Below are 23,846 nucleotides of genomic sequence, written 5' to 3'. Positions count from 1 at the left end.
GCTATCCCGTACAGGCCAGGGATCAGGTGGACTCTACCTGTGTCCTCCCCACCTGGCATGGCATCTGACAGAGTGTACTTGGTAAATGTGGGATGAATGGATACATAAACGAATGTTCCACTCACATCAAGCAAATGACAGCGTTCATCCTGAGAGCTCTACATCGTCCAGAAAGCCAGACTAGGATGAGTACAGCTCTTGGTCCAAACTCTAGGAAAGCAGACAACTCTCGCTTCCATCACCCTCATTCCCACCACTATCCCCATCCTAGACCAGGAAGCTGGCACACTCCTCAGTGGTCTCCACAGTTTATTGTCACTGGAATAGGGCACTGATGAGGGGAGGGGGTGCAAATAGCAAATCTCAAGTAGCCAGACCTCTGACCTCAGAGCTCTACCTGAGTGCAGACATGTAGGTCGTGAATCCAATAAATACAGAAGTGCCTCTGCTCTGCCCTGTTACAAGGCCCTGGCCCACCCTGGGATGGGCAGCAGCCATCACTCCTCTGCTGGCTTCACTTGCTTGGCGGCCTCTAGCTGGCAGAGTAGTTCATCCCACTGCACAAATTGCTTGGAGAGAAGCATTGTCTGGTTAAAGGTCAAGGTGAGAACAGAAATCTGAGAGACAGAGTGGAGAGATTTTTTTGAATCTGCCAAAAGGGTGGGGGAGCAGAGGAACAGCCAGGCTGGTTGGGTTGGGATGAGAGAGACAGAGCTAAAGATGGAATATAAGGATGGGGCTCTGGACCGCACTCCTCAGGGACCTGGCTGAGCAGAAAGGATACAGTCTTGTTGTATTCCTCCAGGAGAGCCTTGGACTCCTCAGTGATCTCCACACACTGGTCCTGTGGAGCCAAGGTGTGGCAGAGAAAGGTGTTGGACAAAGCCCGCACCCCCCATTTCCCTCCTCATCATGAACCCTCACTCCCCATAGAGCCTAGAAAAGGTAATGTTTAACCCCAGAGCCCAAAGGAGCAAATTCTAAAGGGGCACTTTCAGGCTGCAAGATGTGTAGCCTAACTTGCAGGCCTAAGGCTGATAGATGAAGGAGTGGACCACACATTTTAGGAAATATTCCTGCTGGTATATGTCTCCTCCTTCCCTGCCCCCTATTTCTGAAACCTCTTTGGACTTTACACTATGGCCTGGGAAGAGTGAAAAAACAGCTCCTCCACCCATGGTCAAGGACACATCATCCCCAGGAATTCTGTGGTAACTCCCAACATGAACCTTCTGGTGTCTCAGGATAGCCCCACTCTGGGAGGCAGGAGACCTGGATGTGGTCCTAGCCCAAGTCCCTTCCCATCTCGAAGGCAGATCAAAAACAAAGAATAAACCCTTGATTTCCCCTGCAGCTGACATCGGGGGAGTCTGAGGCTGCTTCCCCAGGAGGCAGGAGTGGGGACTGGGAGCCTCACCACCTCTATTTTCCCTTCCAGTCCTCTCCCCTCCCATACCTGCTGCTGGATGTGGATCTGGGCCAAGCGCTGCAGGCGGGCGGCATGCTCAGGAACGGCTGTAAAACACAACGCACACTGCCCGATGATGCTTGTGCCTTCCCCTGGGACTGCTCAATAGTCTATTAGGTCTTCGGCAGGATTAGAGTATTGAGTGGAGAAGCTAAACAAATGCTAGGCTTCATCGACCACTGCAGCTGGAGGTGGTGGTGGGGCTCCCTGCCCACCCCGGTCTTACTGTAGGACCCAAAGGGGAGGGGAAGATACAGGCCCCTAGAAGAAGACAAAACCTCGGGTGCCCAGAGTTGCCCCGTATGCCCACCCCTGTGCTGGGAGCAAGGCCAGGTAAAGAAAGCTTTTATTATCATGGGATCTGTTCCTTTGCTCTCACCCCAGCAGGACCAGGTCTGCCTGGCGCTGGGAACAGGGAGCCTGCAGGTGGGCTGAGGATGAATGCCAGGTCCCTAAGCTGGCCACCTGGAATCCAACACCCAGAGCCTCAGCCACCAGGCTGGGCCTACAGCTTAAGGCTGTCAGATGCTCAGCAGGAAGCTGATCAGGGTAGGGAGGGGGAGCTGGGAAAAACACCTCCAGAGACAGACAAGATGGATATCTGGATTCAATTAAAGCCACTGTCTGCTTGTCAAAACCCAGACCTAAAGACTGCACTCAGCAGTGTGGCAGGAAGAATTCACACACATTCACACACCTGGCAGGGACTCTGACAATAAAATCTGGGCTCTGCAGCACCCTGAAGGATGGAGGGGTGGGGTAGAAGGCAGAAGGAATCCTCAGAGTTGAGGGCTGCTGGACTTATATGAGTGTCCTTAGGGCCAAACTGCCTAAAGTTCTGAACCTGAGCTCTCCACCCTCCCATGCTCCCAATTTTAATCCCAATGCAGGGGGAAAGTACCCCCAGGGTGAGGGTAAAGACAAGAAGCAGAGCTAGCCTGAGCCCAGGAAAGTCCTGCCCATCCACCAACCTCCCCAAGTAGAATAGTGGGGCTGCAGCCCCAGAGAGGTACCTTTGATGTGAGTGCTGTCCAGCATGGGCACCAAAGCCTCCACCTGCTCCAGGAGCGCAACCTGGGAGAGGATAAACTGCTCCTCTGAAGCATAAACAGACAAGACAGTGACAGTGAGACGAGACTGGGCATGGCCACTCCCATGCAAAGGGCCAAGGACCTGGTAGGGGAGAAGGCTGGGTCCTGGAGCTCGGGGCAGCTACTCTGCCCACTGCCCCCCCACCTCCAGATACACAGTCCCCCATTCTGCCTCCACCTCTCCTGGATGCCTCTGGTCTGACCTATCTTGAGCCCAAGGGGCCTCTAAGTTCCTCCAAATCCCATCCTTCTCCAAGTTTTAACTCTAAGGCCTCTAGTGTCCTCTCAACAAACTCAAAAAGCCCCTCTGAGGCCACAGGAGACAAAGTACTTCAGGCTTGGCTCCTGGGAAGGTCTGAAAGAGGAGACATGTGGAAGATACCAGGCTGATTCTGCTCAGTGGATCTGAAAGGAACAGACAATTACAAGTTCTTGGAGAACTGGGGCGGTAACATCAGAGTCTGGTGAGGAAAGCAGGACCTGGGCTGGCCCTGTGCACAGGGGGTTTCAATGGTTGCAGAGCAGGAAGGGCATTCAAGAAGGGAGGACTATATGTCAAACATTCGAAGGCAAGAATGCTTGTCAATTAGTAGAGGGAAAAGAATTCAATTGGCTGAACTGGAGCAAGGAGAGCACAGGAAACAGCTGGATGGGAGGGACCACCCAGTAGACTATAGAAGGCTTTGAATGGCAGGATAAGGAAATAGGAATTTATCCTAGCAAGGAGAGAGACACTGAGGTTCCAAGGTAGACATAGTGGCACGTTGGAAATATGTTTTGGGAAGATGATATTGGACCACATGCAAGTAAGGGAAGACTAGGGTCAAGAAGAGGACTTAGGAGACTGCAGCTGTTCATGTACAAGCACATAAGCACTGAGGCAGTGGCCACAGGGAGGGATGAGAGGCTGGACTCAAGAATCAGTGAGGAGACCTCCTGAACTTGGTGCCTGAGCCACAGCAAAGGCTCAGGGATGTTCTGGTTCACCACTGTATACCTCACACCTGCGACAGTCTGGATTACAGTAGATGATCATTAAACATCTTTTGAATGCATGAACAAACACAGGTGCCTGGCAAACTGTTTCTTGTGGAGTGGCTGACTAACTGATTAGCAGACACTGCTAAAAGTTCCTGCCTAGAACTCTGAAATCCCGGCGCTTTCCCACCTGAAAGAAAGATGGTGAAACTCATGCCTACATCTGCACCTCTCCCAAATGCAATGCTCTCTGCTCTCTGCTACCACCCTTTCCTAGAAGCTCCTCTGTCTACTGAGCAGAAGTAAGGAAGGTTCTGAAGGAAAATCCTAGAGGCAAGCCACAGTACACTAGAGTAGCCCCACTGTGGCTGGCACCATGGCCTGCAGCTGGCTCCAAAGTATACTGCACCCAGTGCCTACTAGAGGACCACAGGACCAACCCCGGCCACGGCCCAGGGCCAGGCCAGAATTCCAGAGAGCAGCTTCCAGGGCTGTATCCATGAGAGGACGGGCAGGGAGGCCATCTCTGTGCCAACGTCCCCCACAATCCCCATCCCCAGATGCATGTGCACATACTGTCCAGCACTACCTGCTAAGATGAACTGCAGCTTGGAGGCATCAGGTATGGCAATGCGGTCAATGTACTCAGGATCCAGGTATTTGATTAGGTCTTCAACTAGAAAAGTAGCAAGATGGAAAATGGAGTAAGGTTGTGGAGTGGGGATCTGTCTTATGAAGGGTATTAGGGGAAGGGTCAGCCTTGGGGACAGCCTTGAATGAGAAGCTGACACCCACAGTGGCCATCAGCAGGCCTTCGCCAGGCCCCACTCCCCACTTCTCTGTCTCTCCCCTCTGATCACCTGACGGCCAACCTCAAACTTTAAAGCTGGGAATACAATGGCCTCCACCACCCTGGGGTGCTCAGCATTCCTGCTGATCTATCTTCAAGGGAGGAAGACACCTTGCCCCTCAGTGCCACCAACACATGCCAGAGCTTTATCTGATTTCTAGTTACTGAACAGGCTTCTATCTCTGACATAATCAAACAGCCCTGGCTCAGCCAAGGCTGGGGCTCTCAGTGCCTAATTTCCTTCCTGCCTCTGAACTTGCCTGTGGAAATTCCATACCTCTCCTCTTCCTTCACCAAGGGGACCTTTCAGGCAGAGCTCTTATTCCTTAACTTAGACACTGTCATGGACTTGAGGAGTTTAACCACAAAGTACACCTCAATTCACCATTTCATCCTAAAGGGTGACTCCAGTGACCTACTGGGCTGAAGGGCCTGGGCAGGGAACCAGGAAGTATAGGCTTGGGAAGGAAGGCAGGCTGGCACCTCATGGAAGCACTTACTCTTTTTGTACAGAATCTTCACCCTCTCCCTCTTGCTGGCAATGTTCCCCAAAGCCACCTGCACCTTGACCAGGCCATCAGCCACCTATAAGGGGAGTGGAAGTTAATTCCAAGATTTACCACTTGGCTCAAGGCTTGGAAGTGGTAAAGAACCATCATTCCCTCAGACTCCCAAACCTCCTTATCAGCAATTATCCTCTTCTCTTATATTAAGAGATGCAATCCCTCCTCAATGTGAATGGGGAAATAATCATGTACTCCTTGGGGAGTTTCGAGTGTGACTGGGGAGGTAATGAACTACTTTAGAGTTTATGAGGCACTAGCATATAGTATATATTCCCTGATTCCTTCCTCTTGGCCGAACCTAAGGGCAGAGAGTGAAGAATTCCAGTACTAAAGGGCTGAATAGAGGGAGAGGCTATGGAAGTGAGCGATCTCATATAGGTTTTAGGTTAGAGGATAAAGATAGCCAATATTCGAGGGTCAAATATATGGGGAGGCAAACAGGACTGTGCAGAAGTAGCCAGAGAGGAAGGGGGAAAATCAGGACGATCTGTGTCATATATGTCAAAGGGAGAGAATGTTTTGAGAAGTCAGTTCTCAAATGAGACAAAATCTGTTAGTGACAACTAATTCCATAAGAAGTCTACAAACAGACATCATTACCTCTGAGGCACTTAACTCCAGGGTATGCCTGACACTCCACCTTCAGTAAAAGGTCGCTCCAGAGTAAAAAGGAAATGTAAGGAAAACTGAGCTACAAGTTGTCAAAATTCAGTCACTGGTGTGAAGGAGTGCCAGTCCATATCTGAATACCCAGTATTCAATTCCTTCCCCTCCTAATCCTGGCCCTCGTAGACCTCATCTCTAACCCCTGGAGCCTTCCTTATCCACATCTGGCCTGCCTCTTTTGGAGCCCCATGGACCTCTCTTTGCACAATTCATTTAGCAATTAATTACGCAGGGCTCCACAACGGCCTTTCCATTGTGGGCTTCAGTTCTTACTGAAACTCTCATTAATCAGCTTCGGAGTGTGTCAGGTCTCCCCAACTATGCCACAAAGGTAAAGGCGGGGTCTTCACAGCGAGCCCACTTCAAGCCCACAGTGCCCTCCACGGGAATGGACCCCGAGGGTCCGATAAGCTCCGGGAGGTCTCGGACCCTTGTTATTTCAAAGGCCGGGCTGCGGGAAACGGGGCTGGATAGGTAGCATCCTTCCGGAGGACCAGGCCAGTACACTGCTCTTGCTTTGCCCCAGAGAGGGACTGCTGGACCCCAGACCGCTCACCTTCCGCGAGCCGCGCGACCCGCCTGGCCCGTACACCCAGTGCTCCAGCTCCTCCAGACGGGCCTGTAGCCGCTGCACATCGGTCACAGCCGCCATATCTTCCGCCGCCCCGCTTCAGCCGGGGAACAGCCAGAGGGCGGGACTTCCGTCCAAATAGAGAAGGCGGGCCAATCCCAGTGGATGGGCTCCCCTCCATACAGGAAGTGACGTCACGACACAGCCCTTCGGTACTCTGAAGTAGCCGGCAGAGCTGAAGAAAGGTGTCCAAAGCTACCTGGTAACCTAGGCGACGACTACCGGTCAGGCCCCACCCTAACATCCAGACCCTGCTGGTCAAGGCAACCTTTGCCTTTGTACATCTAATTCCAGAGTACCAAAGAGGTTTCCCCACCCCATTCCCCGAGGTTGCATATATATATATACCCATTATTTTAAGACTGGTCCACTCCCATAGACCAGTAGGAGGCCCCGTGAGATGCCACAATCTTCTGGAGTCTTCTAAGCTTCAAGAGATTAAGTGTCGTACCTAAGGGCACTCAACACTGTAGTGGCAGAATCGGGATTTGAACTCAAGCAGTCTGATTCATGAGACTGAGCTCCCCTACTTATGGACCTTTGCTATAGTGTCTTCCTCTCTGAGAACTTCTGGCCCAATCCTGTGTATTACCACATAATTCCTCCCCAGCCCACAGACCGAAACAAGGAGAGGAGGCACTGGAGAGAGAGTGACCACAGCTTTATTATCCAGATGTGACCTGAGGGACATCTCCTTCACAAGACCCAAACCCAACCCTTCACCTGGCTCCTGAAGAGAAGCAGATCTGACTCGAAGAGGTGGGGTCCTGGAGATGACATTGACACGAAGGAGCACATGAGGAGATGAGGGGGTTACTGGGGGCAGAATTCTTTCGTAGATGCTGCTGGAGTTGACCAGGGAGGGGTGCTCTCCCTTTTCAATGAGGTAGATGTAACATCAAAAGAAATCTCTTTGGCTCTAAGTCCACATGGCATTTGGGGGGATCACCTCCCAGGGCTGGATCCTAGAGTGGGCACCCTGGAAGAATGGGTTAGGGGGTGTGTCCTCCCCCCTCAGCAGTGGGGCTGGTACTCTTAATTTCTCTCTCAGGGTGAGACGCTGGAAGGGGGCCCTGTTGGGGGTGGGGGTGCAGGGTTGGTTGGGCCCTGAGAAGCTGGCACAGGCTGGCGACGGGCAAAGAGGACACCTGGCAAAGGGGTGAGGGGCAAAGAGGGCAAACGCAAGCAGGAAAATGTGAGGCAAAGAAACAGAAGAGGGAAACAAAAGTCAGTTTCCTTATTGCTAGAACACCACACACATAGTCCTGCCACAATCAACAAGGACAAGCCCCTGAGTCAGTCAGAGACTCTAGTGCCAATACAGATACCCTTGAACAGGTAAACAAGAAATATTTACAAAGATACATAGGCCCATGACAAGACGTTCCATGGGACCCATGCCAGAGAGGTCATGCCTTGGACCCCATGCCATGTAGACACCCCCTTTAACCATGCCAGTATAGCAATCTCCTGAACACCATGTTACCCATGCAAGTGTGGATACCCCTGAACCTCATGCTAATAGAGAAAGTCTAAAATCCCCATGCCAGTGTAAATGCCCCTGACTTCATGCCAATATAGACAGCCTGCAGTACCCATACCAGTGTAGACCACCCCGTTGATCTCTAGGGCCATGTTGATACTGCTGATACCACTGCCTGCCAGACTGAGAGGCCCATCCAGCTGCTCTTCTGTCCAGGAGGGGGCAGGGGAGTCAAATTTTGGGGAATCAGACTTCAGACTTACAAGCTCCCCCCTCCATCCCTATAGACAGCCCCCATTCCACTTCAGCCCACCTGTAATCATACAGTTGTCTATTGAGGGGTCTATCTGCCCCACCTCCAGAGCCTATCAGGTGATGGGTCTGTATTCCCATTGCACCGGCCCTAAGCCCTCTCAAGAATAGGCCCTTCCTCACCCCTTAGGGGAACCTTGCCACGGGGCAGGAAACTGGGGGGTGCACTGTGTCGAGGTGGGTCCACAGGCCCCATCAGCACAGCCCTCTTCTCTGGGGGCTCCTCTGGTGCCACCTTCTCCCGTGCAGGTCCAAAGGCCAGGCCCACAGGCAGTGCCAGTCGAGAGGTTGGAATTCCACTCTCCTCTGGAAGAACAGGTCATTTAGCTCCCCTGGCCCAACCAACTCTGTCTCTGAATTTGGTTCTCCCCACAGGCCTGGGACCAAGGGAGGTCACCGAAGTTCAAGCACCAAGTTCAATGTCCCCTTCCATCCAGAGTCTCAGCGTAGAGGCTCCGAAGCTGGAGAGCGCAAAAGGCCAATATATCTGACTAGGTTGGTCCAAGACAATTTGGGGAATTTCCTTGCCCTTGGTTGTTAAATAATCCAGGAGAAACAGGAAGCAAAACCACATGCAGTTAGAAGCCCTGGGTGAACAGGTGTGGAATGAAGCTGCTCTGGATAAAAGACTTTTTCCTGAGCTTCAGCCCCACACCACAGTAACCCCTACCCCAGATCTCCCAAGGCTTCACTGACCCCTCTCCCCTCACACCTTTCTTGATGGGGCTCAGCTGCGCGCAGGCGTGCACCGGCAGGCCGGAGGCGGAGCCCTGAGCAGAGCGGAGCCCAGGCGTGGGCGTGGGCGTGGGCGTGGGCGCGGGTGGGGCGGGGCCGGGACCCGGAACTGGACCCCGAGCTGGGCCCGGAGTGCCCCGAGGGGGCGGCCCCGCCAAGCCGAAAAGCGGGGCGGTGGTGTAAGCCTGACGGCGACCCTCGCGTCGGTTGCTGTCGATGGCGGCCTGGAGCTCCCCCGGGGAGCTGAGCGCCTGCGTCTCACACTCGTACGGGTACAGGTACTTCATGTACCTAGGGGCAGACGGGGTGCGGTGGGGTGGGAGGCTGGACCCAGCTGATCAAGCCCCACACCCCGAAGGACACCAATCCCCGGGGCCCTCCACGCCTCGCGCCCCTCTCCCTTCCGCGCCTCGCCCCCACCGCTCGCGCGCGCCTGGCCTCACTGGGTGCGTAGAGTGAAGGCGGCCGATGTGATGGTGGTGGGTAAGCTGAGGCCCCGCGTGACCTCCCGCCACACCTTGCGGTTGATGACTTCCACCAGGCCGCCCTTGGCGGTCACCAGGCGAAAGAGCGCATACAGGTCCAGCACCTGCTTCGCCATGATAGGTACACGGTTCACTGGAGTCCCTGGTTGGGGGTAGGCAGAGAGTCAGGACACTAAGACTAAGGCCCTGTCTGCGGGCATCCTCAGGGACTGCAGGCTACCTGGACCTCCCTGGACGAGGCCTACGTACAGGGCAGGACCTTCGAGAAAGGAGGGGAACCGGGAGGGATGGGGAGGTAGGATTGCAGGCAGAGCCCACAGACCTCCCAAGACCTCCACTGTAGCAGGAAGGACGGGAGGCTAGACCAGAGACTGGCAAACTTCTGTAAAGGGCAGGATAGATGGTAAATGTTTTAGGCTTTGCAGACCTAACAGTCTCTGTCAGAAATACTCCACTGTCATTGCAGCCTGAAAGCACCTATAGAGGACACTGAAAGGAATGTGCGCAGCTCTGTTCCAATAAAACTTTGTTTACAGACTCCGAAATTCGATTTTCACACGTCCAGAAATGTGATTTGTCTTTTCATTTTTTCCACTATTTAAAAATGTGAAAACTATTCTCGTGGGCGGTTAGATTTGGCCTTCAGGATTTAGTTTGCCGACCCCTGGGGTAGACCATAGGAAGGACTTCCTGACAGCGAAGAGCCGAACTCCCCTAAGCTGCGGCCCCGGGGTGGCTGCCAGAGGCCGGCGGTTGGTGGATGGGAGAAGCAGCCCCCACCTCCGCTCGCAGACTCTGCAGTCGTCGCCGCCCCCGCCGGCCAGTCCTGACAAAGGGGCCTGTCTGCGCTGAGCGATGGGCCCCAGTTAATTCCTTACCGATCCCGTCCCCTTCCGCTGCCGCCTTTGGACCCGAACAATTAGCTGCGGCCTGATTAATGGGGGGAAATTATCGGCCCCGTGGGACCCCCTCCCCCTCCCGCCCCCACACAGGGAGCAGAGGAAGGCAGGGACCTGAGGAAAGCAGAGCTTGCGGAGGTGGGGGGGGGAGGGTGGTAGCTGGGGTCTGCTCTGACCACCCTACCCCACCCCCCAGTGTAGGGGAGACCTGGAGGAAGGGGCAGGGAGGGGACATTGGGATCAGAATGGGCCTTCCTGGGGAGCAAAAGGACCTGGAGGTCCACCGAAGGGCCCTGGTTAGGAAGGGACCCGAAAAGGGTGCTGGGCCTGGGTGGGGGCCTGAGGGACTTTAGCCAGCAGCTGCACTAAAGGAGGGGGGAGCAGTGCAGCCAGTTAATTAGCGGCTTATCAGGCCACACTCGGAGTGAGTTAATTAGCTTTGTAGAGAGAGATAATGAGTCAGTCTTAGGACCCATGAATCTGGGGAGAAGCCTAAGTGATGGACTGCCACCCACCCTGATCCCCTCCTAGACCCTTCTTGCATTCTCTTCCAGCTCTGAGATTCCTGGAAAGGAATTCCTTCTCCTCCACAGTCCCTGCCTACCCCTTGAGAAGTCCTTCCTTCAGTCTAATTCCAGTTCTTCCTGCTGCAGAATACATTGGGTGTTTCCTGCCTGAAGCACGGGAAACTGAGGAGAGACAAGGCTGGAGAAAGTGCCAGGGAAGAGGACCAAGGCATTCCCAGTCCCCCAATTCTGGGTACCCCCCAACACCAGGCCAGCCCCCCACCAATTCCCCCTCCCACCCTCCCAATTGATCCCACACTCATTAACCTGCCAGTGGGCTGGCTACTAATTAATCCCTGGGTGGAGAAGAGGGGCAGGGTCAGAGGTTAAAGACGCTATTGAGGGCCCAAGGGTAGGTGCTGCCAAGCTCAGGCCTCTGCAGAGAGGACCCAAACTGAGGACTAAACCCTGGGGTTTCCCTTCCTCAAGCCTGGTAGGTGGGGGTCCTTCCCTTACATCAACCCACTCACCCCTCTTCTGCATGAAGCTAAACAGGTCATCCAGAAATTCTTTCCTCTTGGGATCTGCATCGAGCTCGTACAGCTGGGGAAAAACTGAGGTCATTTTCCAGCCCAGCTACCCCTCCCTCTGGGACCCCTTGGACTCCAAACCCTGAAAAAGCTGGGGAGCTGAAGGGGTAAGTGGGGTCTGAAATGTAGACTTCCTAAGAGAGCAGTGGGCTCTCTCCCCGGGGGGCAGGTTAGGGGCACTTTATTTCCTGATACACACAGAGACCCTCTGCTGGCAGGTGGTGCCCTGGCAGCTCAAACCACCCATCTGGGGAATAGGAGAAGAGAGAAAGCTATATAGGCTCTGCCAGCCTTCCAAAGCCCCCAAGAGGAAGTCAGGCTGGAGCTGTGTTCCACATTGAGGAAACCCATAGACATATCTGAGCCGCTCTTTCACTCTCATTCATTCCTGCAAGGACTTACTGCTGTTCACGGATCTGTGTGCTAGGGCTGGGGATGAGAGGCAGAGATGCCTTAAAGCCATCTCTCACAGAGTGGATGCTCAGAAAAGCTCCTGGATTGAAACCTGGGGCCCGTCAGCCCACATTCTGGTCTGATCTCCTTCCAGGGACAGTGACCTGCCCACTAAAGAAGCTGCCACAGAGGCAATGGCCCTGTACCACCTAGGACCTGTAGGGACAGGACTTGAAAGGCCCAGGGGTCATCTCAGCCATTCTCAGTCACTTGGAGCCCTATTTCCGATATCACCTCTCAAATAACCCTAGGAGGGACAATCCCTAAAGTAAGAGTCTTTTACCCGGAGTAACAGTCCCTGAGTAACACCTGCAGGTAACACTCCATCCCCCAGTAAGAACTCTCAGAGTGAAAAAAACACCCATGTGTAACAAACCCCAGAAATCCACCTTTAGAGCTACACTCCTGCAACTGAGCCCTAAGTCTTAGAAGGGTACCTGCAAATAACAGAAACACTGTCCAGTAATAGTCCCCAGAATTCTACCCAGGAGAAACAATCACTAGAGCCACATCTCCAGAGTAACAGAGCCCTGAGTAACATTCCCAGTTTTACACTAATGCCACGGGGTACTAACCACAGACGAACACTTCTGGAAAATACCCAAAACCAACACCCTACGAGTAACACCACTGGAATAGTACACCTAGAATCACAGCCTTGCGTAAGACCTTAATGACAGCCTAAAGTAGTGCCTTAGAATAACACCCAGATGGGTTCCGCAGGGAGGAAGAACCTCAAATTAAGGCCCTGTGAGTAAGATCTTGTCATTCCCAGTTGTACAAGGGCCCTTTAGGCACACTGCGGCTGTTGTGGCCATCAGAGTCTGGGAACTGTCACCCACAGAGCTCAGGCCAGGGAGAGGATGTGGACAGGGGACTGTGACAGGGAAGAGAGGAGGTGGGTATCGGCTTGCCAAAGGAGTGGCAACCTCCATTCTCCTTCCAAAGACAGAAGTAGGTAGCCGAGGACACCCCCACAGGTCACTGGAATATGACCTTGTGACTTGATGTGTGAGAAAGTGGGGTAGTGCTGGCATGGAATCCCCAGTTTCCAGACCCCCTCTCTCAGAATTCTTGAGGGCTCTTACACCCCTCCCACTTTCCCTTCCAGCCTCACCAAGCGCCTCCTCCAGTCCGTTGGCCTCCATGTTTCTGGGTGTCTCCTGCACCTCTCAGTGTGTATCCGTGCACTTCTTTCTGTGTCTCTGCGTGTCTGTCTCTGCCTCCCTGTCCCTGTCTATCCTTCAGTCTTCCCACCATCTCTCACCATGTCTCTGTGTCTCTGTCTTTACATCCTGCAGAGCCCGGTGTGGGTGGGTGGGCTAATGATCACCTTGTTGGGCCCAGAGAGTAGGAAGGGGGAGGGCCTGACCATCCATCAGAGGATCCTACCTGCTTGAATTGCTCCTCATAGGTCCACTCATGGGGGTGAGGTCCAGGGGGCTGGCTGGAAGGTGAGCTAGTGCCCCGGGTCCCTGGACGGCTCTCCTCAGCCACCTCATCTTCTGCCCCGGCTTCCTCTCCGTCCTCATCCTCTTGGGCGTCCTCCTCTTCCTCAGCCCCGACCTCCCCCAAGACCCCCTCAGGGGCCTGCAGGGTCCGGGAGCCAGAGCCGGGAAAGGAAGGCCGAGGTGGTGGCGGTGGGCGTGGAGGTGCCAATGGCCCCACCCCCTGGGCCAGTCGGGCTGCCTGCTGTCTCTGCAGGGCCTCCATGACAGCTTCCAGGCGCAGTCCCCCCACTGGTGGGGGGGCTGGCACCAGGCGGGGCCCTGAGGAAAGGGCTGCCTGTGGGGGAGGGAATTATGGATGTTGGGCCCTGCTCCCCTACAACCCCCAACACAAGGGGAGGTGGTCATTCAGGGAAGTGCAGCGGGGCCATAAGGAAAAAGGCAAAAAGATCTCTTCCCAGAGATGCAAAGAGAGGTAAAAAGAGCAGGAGAGACAGAGACCAGACCCAGAGAGACAGAAATGAGCATTGACTGAGGACAGATAGCGACTAAGCAGATCAAAGAGGGGTAACAAGGACCAAGAAACAGAGAGAGATGGAGGAGAGACAGAGATCTGACAGAGAGAGAGACAATGGCAGGAAGATTTGGGGATAGAAATGGAGATGGGACAGAAAGATGGTGAGAGAGAGAAAGAGGGACCAAGGTGGAGACAGAGATATCGGGCAGAGACACGAATGGAGAGACAGAGATGCGGAGAGAAGAGATTGATAGAGATATTGGGTAAAGAGACTGGGAAGGGAGGAGAGATAGAGAAGCAAGGGATAAATACAGAAGACCTGAGTGACAGGCAGTCCAAGGAGAGTGACAGAGACAGAGTCAGTCAGAGAGAGACAAATAGTGAGACGGGGGTTGAGAGAGACAGGGAAAGATCGACGCAGCAGGAGACAGACAGACGAAAAATTAGAAAGAGACAAGGCGAGACAGTAAATAGATGAGGAGAGAGGGAAAAACCGACGGAGAGACGGGACAGAGACGCAGAGGACTAGAACGAGGAGGAGCGGGAACCGAGGATGCCGGCGGCAGAGGCCGGGACTGGGACAGGGACGGCGGGGTCTCCACGCCGGCTCTCTGGCTCCCCGCGGCCACACTCACCAGCCTGGCGCGGCCCGCTGCCCCCGGCGTCTCCACGGCGCTCCCTGCGCTCCGCCCGCCTCTCGGGCGGCCCCTGTCTCGGCTCAGTTCCCAGTGCGGGGTCCCCGCGCCGTGCGCTCCTGCCGCCGTGCGCTCCTCCGGCCGCCGTGCGCTCACTCGCTGCTCGGCTGCTGGCGGCCGTGGGGGCGGGACCCGAGCGGGGCAGGGCGGGCGGGGGCTCAGGAGGGGAGGCCCCGGTGGGCTCTGCCTCTCCCAGCCCCCCAACAGGTGTCTCCCACCCTCCTACAGCCAGATTCGGTGGGGGGAGAGGGCGTTGGAGAGCGGCGGGGATTCGTGCAAAGGAGAGTGAGGAGTCCATCACCACCGAACTCCGGACCAGGGCCCCTCCCAGCCTCACCAGACACTCACCCGCTCCCGCCCCCGCCCGGTACTCAGGGCCCGGCATCCACACACAAACGTTCGTGTTCACACACCAACACACCCTGTCACAAGTTCGGGCACACAGCCGCCTTGTCTCACATACTTGGTTACACCTACACTACAGCGCCGACGGCCTAGACAGGCTGTGATCTTGTGGGGAATCACTCTGCAGGGTGCCAGGGTGAGTGTGGAGGGCTTGGACCGGAACAGAAGCTTCTCCCCCTGCCCTGCCCAGGTGCCATCTCCAACTGCATGCACGCTGCAGTCTGCACAATGCCCGAACATGGTGGTGGACTCACTTTTGCCCTCACATACGCAGAGGTCTCTGAGCTGATTCCACGCCAGCAGCAGGGTACAGACATCACGTGCAGGCACAAAGCCACGCAGCTTTTAGCTCTTTTGACGTTCTATCATGGAAATTTTCAAACATATGCACAAGAAGAATGAGTAGTATAATGAAACTCCTTGTGCATTTCAACAGTGATCAGCATTTTGCCCATCTTCACATACAGCCTCCACCCATGTTTGCATGACTCCCCAGTCTGTATCTCCAGAACCCTTAAGCCAACTGCTCCAGGCCCACCCTACCCCCACTGATCCTCCAGATGCTGAGATGCTGTTCCTTAGCAGCCTGGACTCATCCCTCTTAGGCACCCTCACACATTCCCCAGTTGCTTCCAGTGCCCAAGGGAATCACCTATTAAAAACACAAGGGTCACCCGGAGGTGATGCCAATGTGTGTGAGTGAACACGCCTCTGCAGGAGTGACACCTGGCATGGGTGCACTCAGCACCAGGGAGCTTCCCCTGACCTCTCTCATACCCAGTAAAGCAAACTGGTCTCAGGGCCAAGATTCCTCTAGGAGGCAGACCTTCAGGTGTGACTTGCCTCCTCCCTCCTCCCCCACCCTCTCCCAGTCAGTCTGCTCCTCTCAGACCCAGCTTGCCCTGGTCTGGACTGCCAGCTCTTCTTACCAGGATATTATGGTGGGTGACACACCCTTGCTCTCACTGACTCCAGCCTCCACCCTTGTCCCCAGCCCAGCTCTCACTGTAGCACTAGGCCCCTGTTCTTTTTGGCCTGTCCCTGGCCACACTGAGGCTCAGTCCTACTTACACCCTCGGATCACTCCAGTGCCCACCTGCTCAGATTTTGGGTCTTACAGCCAGTTAGACACTCCCCACCAAGAAGCCTTGGTGATCCAACCACCTTCAGTTCCGGTGCCCCTGCCCCCATGGCTCTGTGTGGTATATGTTCTCCCGGGCCAACTCCTGTGCTCAGCTCGCTCCCCTTTCCCCACACAGCCTCCCTGGCTGCTCAGAGAAGGTGCCTGGAGAGTGGAAGGTAAGATTCCTCTTGGAAAGGTAAGAACTGGCTTGTGGAAATTCTAGTTTTGAGGGTTTGGGGATCGTTTTGCAGGCTGTGGAGAGGGGCAAGGACCTGGGTAGTTACTCCCAAAAGAAAAGAATCAATCAAGCATAGAAAACTCACCTTTGGAGTCTGGGTCAGAGGGCTATGACTGGGAAGGGCAGAGGGGAAGGAATAACCTGACTGGAATCTGCTCTCTCTCCTTCTGTGAAGAGGAAAGGCTGTCTCATACGCACACAAAGCCCACCTCTGATCCTTCACAGAGACAGACAGACAAACTTAGACCCCCATTCATCCAACACATACTAACTGAGTATCTACTTTATGTGAGGCACGTTGGAGACAGGAGTAAATAAAACAAAGCCCCCATTACAATGGCATAATTCCAGTGGGGAAAACATATAGTGTGTCACATGGCAGTAAGTAAAATAGAAAATAAATCTGGGTCAGGGAAATAGAAAGGGGATATATTAGTCACCTATTACTGCAACAAATGACTCTCAAATTTAGCAGCTTAAAATAGCAAGCATTTATTTTTTCACAATTCTGTGCATCAGGAATTCGAGAGTGGCTTAGCTGAGTGGTTCTGGCTGCCTCTCATGAGGCTGTAGTAAAACTGTTGGCCAGGGCTGCAGTCATCTGAAGGTCTGAAGGATTGGAGGATCCGCTTCACTCAGGTCGCCGTTGGCAGGAGGCTGTCCTCCCCAGGTGGGTCTCCATAGGAGAGGACCTCACGCTTGAGTGTCCTCCCAACATCGCAGTTGGTTCCCCCCAGAAAGATGGATTCAAGAGAGACTAAGAGGGAGCAAAGTTTTTTATGGCCTAGTTTTAGAAGTCGCACCCAGTCACTTTGGCCATATATTATTTGTTAAAAGTACATAACTAAGTCCAGCCTACATTCAAGGGGAAGGGAATTAGGCTTCATCTCTTAAAGAGTATCAAAAATTGTATGGAGGTATTTGAAAACCACCACAGAAGGGCTGCTATTACCCAGATGTTAAGGGAAGGACTCACTGAGCAGGACTTGAAGGAGGGAGGAGCCATGGGGATACCTAGGGAAGAGCACTGCAGTCAGAAGAGCAGGTGCAAATATCCTGAGGTGGAAGTTTGCTTGATGTATCAGAAGAAAAGCATGGAGGCCACTAGATTAGAACACAGTGGCCAAGGTGAATGGTTGCATGTTTGGTCAGAGGTTACATGGACCTTGGAGTAGGTTCATGGAGGCAGTGAAAGGACTGAATGTGGTGGGAAGCCATTGGAAATGTCTGAGAAGGGAGTGAAAGTCTGACTCTTGCTGTTGTGTGGCAAACCTTCTGCACGGGATGCAAGCATGAGGCTCAATTAGGAGGCCATTGCAATAACGAAGGAAAAAGACAATGATGGCTTGGACCAGGGTGGTAGCAGCGGAGGTGACAAGAAATGGTTAGATCCTGAATATGATTGAAGATAAATCTGACAGGATCCGTTGAAGTCTTGAATGCAGAACGTGAGAGAATGAGAGGTATCCAAGATGACTCCAGGGTTTTTGGCCCAGGCAGCTGGGTAAGTGGAGGTACCCTTAACTGAGACAGTAAAGACTGCAGGAGGTGCAAGACTGGGAGAGAAATCAGCTTGCATAGAACATTTAAAGTTTGAGATGGCAATTAGATGACAGGGTGGAAGTGTCAAGTGGAGATGAAAGCAGTCAGATACCTATCTCTGGAGCTCAGAGGAGGTTTAGGCTGACACAAAAAATTAGGAGTCAAGACATAGATGGTCCTTCAGATCTAACCATGCTTTTGCAAATGGCAGGATTTCCTTCTTTTATAGCTGAATAATATTCCATTGTAGATATATACCACATTTTCTTTATCCATTCATTCTTGTTTTGGAGGCAATTAGGTTTATTTATTTACTTACTTTCAATGGAGGTACTGGGGATTGAACCCAGGACCTCGTGCATGCTAAGCATGTGCTCTATCACTTGAGCTATACCCTCCCTCCTATCCATTAATTTTTGAGGGCATTATGCTAAGTGAAATTATCAGATAAAGACAAATGCAATATGTTCTCACTTATATGTGGAATCTAAAAAAATATCAAACTCATAGGAACAGAGAACAGATTGGTGGTTGCCAGAGGCCAGGGAAAATGGGTGAAGGTGGTCAAAAGGTACAAACTTCCAATTATAAGATAAATAAGTTCTGAGGATGCAATGTACAGCATAGTGACTACAGTCAACAATACTATATTGTTTATTTGAAGTTGCTAAGAGAGATCTTGAAATTTCCCGACACAAGAAAAAAAGAATTTGTAACTATGGGAGGTGATGTTAACTAAATTTATTGTGGTGATCATTTCACAATACAGACATGTATCAAATCATTATGTTGTATACCTTAAACTAATAATAGCTTATGTCAGGTAGATCTCAATAAAACTGGTATATAGACATACAGATGGCATTTAAAGTCATGATATGGCTGGGCTTATCTCAGAAGGTTCAGACCTGGGAAGTCAGAGGTTGAGGAGAAGCAAAGGGGGCAATGAAGGAAGAGTAATGTCCTGGATGCTAAGAGTTTTAGGAGTGATTAACTGTGTCAAATCAAAGTGAGAAGAAATAACCACTGGACTTGACAACAGAGATGGGGCAAAGCCTAGGAGTCTAGTCATGGGAAAGAGGGGGATGACAAAGGGATCTGGGGCATCCCCAACAGATGTGGGCTGAGCCGAGGCAAGGCTGGGTTACAGGGTAGGAGAAATCTCGAGGCTTGACTTTGCAACCTGTGATCAATGGAGAGGCCCCAGCCAGGACCTGTCATGGCCAACATGGTGGTGCTGGTGGGATGCCAGGATGGCCATCTTGCCCGGGCCTCACCTTCACTGAGCCACAGATTTAGACTTTTAATGTTGCTTCCAAATGGTTGTACATGTAGTCTTTTGTATTTTTGTTCATTAGAATGTCAAAATTTCAGAATACACAATTTTTATAACCATGTTCCTTCCATTTTTAATATGCCAGAAGTCTTAAGATGTGAGAGGCCTGGGTTTTACTCAGCCTTGGAGCAGGGCCAGGAGGAGGGTGAAGAAAGTGCAGGGTCCCTGGGAGGGTATACCTCAGGGACATCTCTGGCCTCACCCTAGTCCCACTGGCCCCAACCACTTCAGACACCACTAGATAGTGTGCCTGCTTCCTACCCCTGGGAGCCTCCACAGAAGTGGCGGGGGGTGGGGGGGTCCTGGAGAAGGTAGACTGGAGAGGGGAACTCCTGCTCTGGGTGGAGGTGGGAATGATACCCTGGAAACTCAGAAAAAGCAGATGGAGAATGATTATAACTTTCAGCTCAAAAGTGGCTGCACACTGCCACCTCGTGGTCATCCAGGGTAGGACTCCCAGGACTGCTTCCAGAACGGCACTGGCAGGGAGCAAGACTGAGACACACACACCACCCCACTCAGCTCTGAATCTCTTACATTATGGCATTCAAACCTGGAGAGAATCTTACTAAACATGCTGATCTCAAGGCCTCATCCCAGAAGAACTGATCTGTGGGGACTGGGCATAATCTGTAGAGTCAACAAGCCTGCTGGGTGATTTCTGGGAACACTAATGTATATATCGTAAAAAAAAAGAAATACTGTCATAAACTGAATCACATGGCAAGGGAGAGCCCTTCCTGAGGCCCCTAAGAATTAGAGGTTTTCCTGCTGCTCAGACACAAAAAGAAATGAAACTGTTCAACAGGTCTTTATTAACAGACAGAGAATGCAGCAAGGGCAGTGTCTGGAAGCTGTGATGGGTGTGTGTGTTTGTGCGCGCGCAGAAAAGGATTTCTCTAGGCCAGAGATGGCCCCCTGGACCTAGGCCCACCCCTCCAGGTCCTCTCCCCAGCAGTGGGCCCTGAGCTGAGGTCAGCCTCCCCATCATACCCTGGAGGGAGGTTTGACCTCAGCATTTTCCACATTCTTCTGGTTCTCCAGCTAACTGGGTTGCAGAGAGTGGGAGACAGGTCATGAGGGTACTTGCATAGCAGGGAACAGAATGGGGTAAGGCATATGGTGAGGACAGGGAGGTGAAGGGGAATGGTATCATAGCTGCAGGTAAAGGGAGCCTCCAAAGGCAGCTCCTCTTCTCCCTTATCCGCCCCCCCCCGCCAGTTGCTGCTGGGTTGAAGGGTCAGACCCAGGCAGTTTGTAATCGCCACTCCCACCCCTAACTCCAGAGCCCTGACTAGGGGCAGAGCTCTGGAAAGGCCTGAGTTAGTGAGTCAAGCTTGTGGTATGTGTGGTCGAACATGACTGGCCTTCTTGGTATACATGGGGCTCCCTCTCTGGATGGGTGTGAACACGTGATGCTGCTGTACACAACGGATTCAGTATCTGAATGTGTGTCCTGTATGTTCCCATGAGTCTCTGTGTCTGGTTGTATAAGCATGTATGTTCCTGCTTGGACACCAGGAACTCAGTATCTGCATGTTGTGGGTACGTCCCTGTTTTTTCACCTGGGCTCCAGCAAGTGGATGCATGCGGGCCTGCCCGCTCCTGTCCATCCACAGGTTCTCCTTCAGGCCTGGCTGGTCAGGGGTCCTGGCCGAAGAGGTAGGTGGTGAGTTCAAGTCGGAGGCCCCGGGCATAGACTCGAAGAGTATAGAAGAGGGTGAGGAAGTCCTGGGTGCTGAAGATTGTGTCAGCCAACGCAAAGGCCAGTGTAGAAGGGATGACACCCCGGCCGTACTCCACCATCCATGTGTTTGGACCCCATTCCACAGCCGTTGCCTCACCAGGCCCATGTATCACTGTCTCCCCTAGGGGGACAGGGAGCACCCAGATGAGGAGACTGGCCCTGCCCTTCCATTGCTGCCACCTCCCTGGCCTGTGGGTTGTCTAGGAGTAGGGAGTGGCCTGGTTGCCCATCTGGAGGGGTAAGAGGCTAAGATGGCCACTCTTATACTTCCCTCTGTGGCATCACCTGACTCATGTCCTCTCTTGAGAGAAGGCTCACCTGGCCCTGCACCATGGTATGGGGTTATGGAAGTCTGCATTCCCAAGCCTCAATCATGTCAAGTGGAAGTTTAGCTAAACTTGGGCTGGGCCTGTTAGATAGGGAATGGTGAATATAAGACTTGTTGGGCTTTCTGAGAAATACAGCTGTTCAGTTACAATGCTGCTATGCTTGTAACACTCAACCTCAAACTTACTCAGAAGTCTAAATGTTTCATTATATAAAAAAGGGAAGGCAACTCTCTGCCTTGTCTTTAGGGGCCTAAATGCATTTCTGATTGCCCAACTGTCTCAATACTGGATGAGTAAAATAGTGTCTTGGCAGATAAAAATCAGACATAGTTAACAGGAAGCTGTTATGTTTTGTTCCCTTTTGACAGAGGAAAGCAACAGGGGCCTTCAACTCTGCCTCAACCAACCACCTGTAGCTTATCAGGGGGGCAAAGGAACCAGGAGGAAGGCCCCTCAAAGCACCCCTTTTCCATGCCATGACTCTTTTCCCCAACCATAGGCACCCCAGAATGAAGAGACCCACCTCTCTGGCAGAGCCACCCTACCCACCTGGGTAGAAGACCTCACTCTTGGTAGTGCCCTCTCTCCACTGGTGGAAGGTGCCAGAGATGATGGTATCCGAGATCTCAGCCCAGTAGCGCCCTGAAAAATAATCAAATGAACACTGAATATCTGGGTATCCACACCATCCCACGGCTTGGCCAAACATCAGAAAGAAGGGCACGGGCCCTTGTACAGCCCCAGCCTCCCAGTCCAGCCCGCCACCAGGACTGACCTGAGTGGCCGCCAGAGCCCAGGGCGGTGCCAAAGAGCAGCACGTACTCGGACAGAGAGGCGTGCAGAAGGCACATGGCGCCCATCCAGCCTCCCGCGTTCACGAACACCCACTGCAGCTCCTCGTCGGGCAGCACGTGGCCTGGGTGCAGCCGCCGCAGCTCCACGATCAGCCGAGAGAAGGCCAGTTCGTGGTCCAGCCCTGGCGGGGGCAGAAGAACAAAGTTAGGGCCAGCACCGGTCCCAAACTGGGGAACGGTGCCCCCGAAACCTCCAACTTGGCCCGGCCCTCCCCAGCCCCCTGACCTCCACCCGTTCACTCACCCGCCCGCCCGCTCACCAGCCGGCTTACCCGCGTACTGCCGCGCCAGCTGCGCGATCTCTTCGTGCTGGAAGATGAAGCTCTGAGTGCCCAGCCGGAGCCAGACCACCTGGGCCAGCACAGCCGCTGCCGCCAGGAGCAGCGCGGCCCACGCCCACCGCCGGCCCACGGCCCACTGCATCCCCGCGGGCGGGCTGGCACAGCGCAGCGCAGGAGAGAGCTGCGGCCTGAGCCTGTGACCCTCACTGCCTCGGAGTCTGCGGCTCGCGGTCCACTACACGTTCCCTCGCCACCGCCGTGGTACGGCTCGCCCTGGCCAATCGGAACTGCTAGGGCACCGGGGCACCGCCTCTCGGGTTGAACCATTACCTCGCGGGGAGCGGGGAGCCGGGGACGCCGAGGGGCGGGGCGGCGCCGCGCGCGTGAGGCGAGGGGGCGGGGCCAAACCCTCCTGGCTCCCCGCATTGGGGCGTCCTCCAGGCAGAGTCTCTCCAAGCGCTGTCCTCCGTGGGGAAGAGGGGTGGCGGTGAGACTCGGAATGGACTGGCCCGCCTGGGCTCACTGGTGAAGCAGGAGGGCCCGGAAGCAGAGCCTTCCGGGACTTGTGATGGTTAAGGGCCCCCTTTTGTAGCGCAGAAAGTGGGAGGAGGCTCTTCAACTTGGGAACGTTAAGGAAGGCGTTTTGGAGGCAGTGACACCTGAGCATTGTATTTAAGGAGAGAGATGCGAAGAGCATTCTAGTGAGCCAATGAAACCTACTCCAAGAGCAAAGGCACAGAGGAGAGACACAGCGTGGGGTCTTCTGGGGGCGTACAATTCATTCGTTATTCTGAAGCACAAGATGTGAGAGGAGGACCTTGTAAGCCAACTAAAAGTTATCAGCCGGGGAGTGATAAAGGAAGAGAAGCAAAAGAGAAAAGAGGCAGCATAGTGCAGTGAGACTGGGTTACACTGAACTGACTGGGTTAAAAGCCTGGCTCCTGCCACCTACTAGTAGTGTGATCTTGGGTAAGTTACTTAAACTCTTTATGACTCAGTTTTCTCATCTGTAAAATGAAATAAGTTAGTATTTATAAAGCAATTAGTGTCTGGCACCTGGTGTCATATGTGTTAGTTATATAAGTAAAACATAAAGGGAAGAGCACAGGAAGAGTGTAGGCACACACATGAGAGTAATGGAATGAAGGATCAACACAGCCAAATATAACTGAGTGGTCTTATAAAATGATGGGAAATGGTCATTGGGTTTCCCAGTAGGGCATGTAGGAGATGATGCTATACACTCACAAATCCATTCCATTTATTCCTGGGCAGCCAGGTTACATGCCAGTCTACTCTGTAGTTAGATGAGTCCACGTGATTGTGTTCTGGCCAATGAAATATGGGCAGAAATGATGTTCACCACTTTCAGGGCTGGGTCCTAAAATCTGTGAAATCTTGACATTCTCTCTCCTCCCTTATCTATTATCACAGTTACACACAATTAAGTAGTTGGTGGAGAATTCTGAATGCTGCCTGGGACAGAGCTCCCCCGCTCCCTGACAATGGACTGTGGTGCTAAGTCACTGAATTTGGGGGTTGTTTGTTACAGCAACTAAGATTATTTACCCTGACTATTACAGGGCAAAAGATGTGTTACAGTGTACTGTGCAGGTTA

At 53.2% G+C, this 23,846-nt stretch overlaps 3 protein-coding genes and 1 long non-coding RNA gene across 6 annotated transcripts; 1 reads left to right on the top strand and 3 right to left on the bottom strand.

The window, feature by feature from the left end:
- Nucleotides 1–292: 292 nt before the first annotated feature.
- Nucleotides 293–6,310, bottom strand: DCTN3 (dynactin subunit 3). The gene is made up of 7 exons (XM_006182727.3): nt 6,176–6,310; nt 4,888–4,972; nt 4,127–4,213; nt 2,482–2,565; nt 1,457–1,515; nt 785–844; nt 293–587 (listed from the first exon to the last, which is right to left on the bottom strand). Exons 1-7 carry the CDS (start codon nt 6,269–6,271, stop codon nt 498–500), a joined length of 561 nt encoding a protein of 186 aa, XP_006182789.1. The 5' UTR covers nt 6,272–6,310; the 3' UTR covers nt 293–497.
- On the top strand, nt 2,578–17,183 carry LOC116663055. Its single transcript, XR_004319098.1, has 3 exons — nt 2,578–2,815; nt 14,019–14,022; nt 17,173–17,183. It is a non-coding gene; the product is annotated as an uncharacterized LOC116663055 (long non-coding RNA).
- Nucleotides 6,782–14,664, bottom strand: ARID3C (AT-rich interaction domain 3C). Of its 2 annotated transcripts, XM_032477536.1 has the most exons (8): nt 14,314–14,664; nt 13,106–13,498; nt 11,201–11,273; nt 9,224–9,407; nt 8,758–9,071; nt 8,169–8,351; nt 7,852–7,941; nt 6,782–7,398 (listed from the first exon to the last, which is right to left on the bottom strand). In XM_032477536.1, the coding sequence occupies exons 2-8, from the start codon at nt 13,424–13,426 to the stop codon at nt 7,298–7,300; spliced, it is 1,266 nt and encodes a 421-aa protein (XP_032333427.1). In that variant the 5' UTR covers nt 13,427–13,498; nt 14,314–14,664; the 3' UTR covers nt 6,782–7,297. The 2 variants fall into 2 exon arrangements, with proteins under 2 accessions (XP_032333427.1, XP_032333426.1); XM_032477535.1 differs by lacking the exon at nt 7,852–7,941.
- Nucleotides 16,607–22,541, bottom strand: SIGMAR1 (sigma non-opioid intracellular receptor 1). Of its 2 annotated transcripts, none has more exons than XM_032477538.1 (4): nt 22,220–22,541; nt 21,869–22,069; nt 21,643–21,735; nt 16,607–16,896 (listed from the first exon to the last, which is right to left on the bottom strand). In XM_032477538.1, the coding sequence occupies exons 1-4, from the start codon at nt 22,368–22,370 to the stop codon at nt 16,775–16,777; spliced, it is 567 nt and encodes a 188-aa protein (XP_032333429.1). In that variant the 5' UTR covers nt 22,371–22,541; the 3' UTR covers nt 16,607–16,774. The 2 variants fall into 2 exon arrangements, with proteins under 2 accessions (XP_032333429.1, XP_032333428.1); XM_032477537.1 differs by lacking the exon at nt 16,607–16,896 and adding an exon at nt 19,813–20,885 and having other exon boundaries at nt 22,220–22,526.
- Nucleotides 22,542–23,846: the final 1,305 nt, after the last annotated feature.

Source organism: Camelus ferus, chromosome 4 (assembly GCF_009834535.1).
Source record: "Camelus ferus isolate YT-003-E chromosome 4, BCGSAC_Cfer_1.0, whole genome shotgun sequence".
Taxonomy (NCBI): Eukaryota; Metazoa; Chordata; class Mammalia; order Artiodactyla; family Camelidae; genus Camelus; species Camelus ferus.
The sequence above is the reverse complement of the archived record's forward strand: the minus strand, read 5'-3'. Positions and strand labels throughout refer to the sequence as shown.

What these genes read in the sequence shown, in the direction of transcription:
- SIGMAR1 (XM_032477537.1), bottom strand. Translation starts at nt 22,370, where the DNA reads ATGCAGTGGGCCGTGGGCCGGCGGTGGGCGTGGGCCGCGCTGCTCCTG. An exon ending in GCTGGCGCGGCAGTACGCGG is followed by an intron (nt 22,070 to 22,219) that starts GTAAGCCGGCTG and finishes TGCCCCCGCCAG; the next exon opens with GGCTGGACCACGAACTGGCC. An exon ending in GAGTGAGGTCTTCTACCCAG is followed by an intron (nt 20,886 to 21,642) that starts GTGGGTAGGGTG and finishes CTGTCCCCCTAG; the next exon opens with GGGAGACAGTGATACATGGG.
- ARID3C (XM_032477536.1), bottom strand. Translation starts at nt 13,426, where the DNA reads ATGGAGGCCCTGCAGAGACAGCAGGCAGCCCGACTGGCCCAGGGGGTG. An exon ending in ATGAGGAGCAATTCAAGCAG is followed by an intron (nt 11,274 to 13,105) that starts GTAGGATCCTCT and finishes GTTTTTCCCCAG; the next exon opens with CTGTACGAGCTCGATGCAGA. An exon ending in TGGCAAGGTTCCCCTAAGGG is followed by an intron (nt 7,942 to 8,168) that starts GTGAGGAAGGGC and finishes CCTCCTGGACAG; the next exon opens with AAGAGCAGCTGGATGGGCCT.
- DCTN3 (XM_006182727.3), bottom strand. Translation starts at nt 6,271, where the DNA reads ATGGCGGCTGTGACCGATGTGCAGCGGCTACAGGCCCGTCTGGAGGAG. An exon ending in GAAGATTCTGTACAAAAAGA is followed by an intron (nt 4,214 to 4,887) that starts GTAAGTGCTTCC and finishes CTACTTTTCTAG; the next exon opens with TTGAAGACCTAATCAAATAC. An exon ending in TGGAGGAATACAACAAGACT is followed by an intron (nt 588 to 784) that starts GTATCCTTTCTG and finishes ACCTTTAACCAG; the next exon opens with ACAATGCTTCTCTCCAAGCA.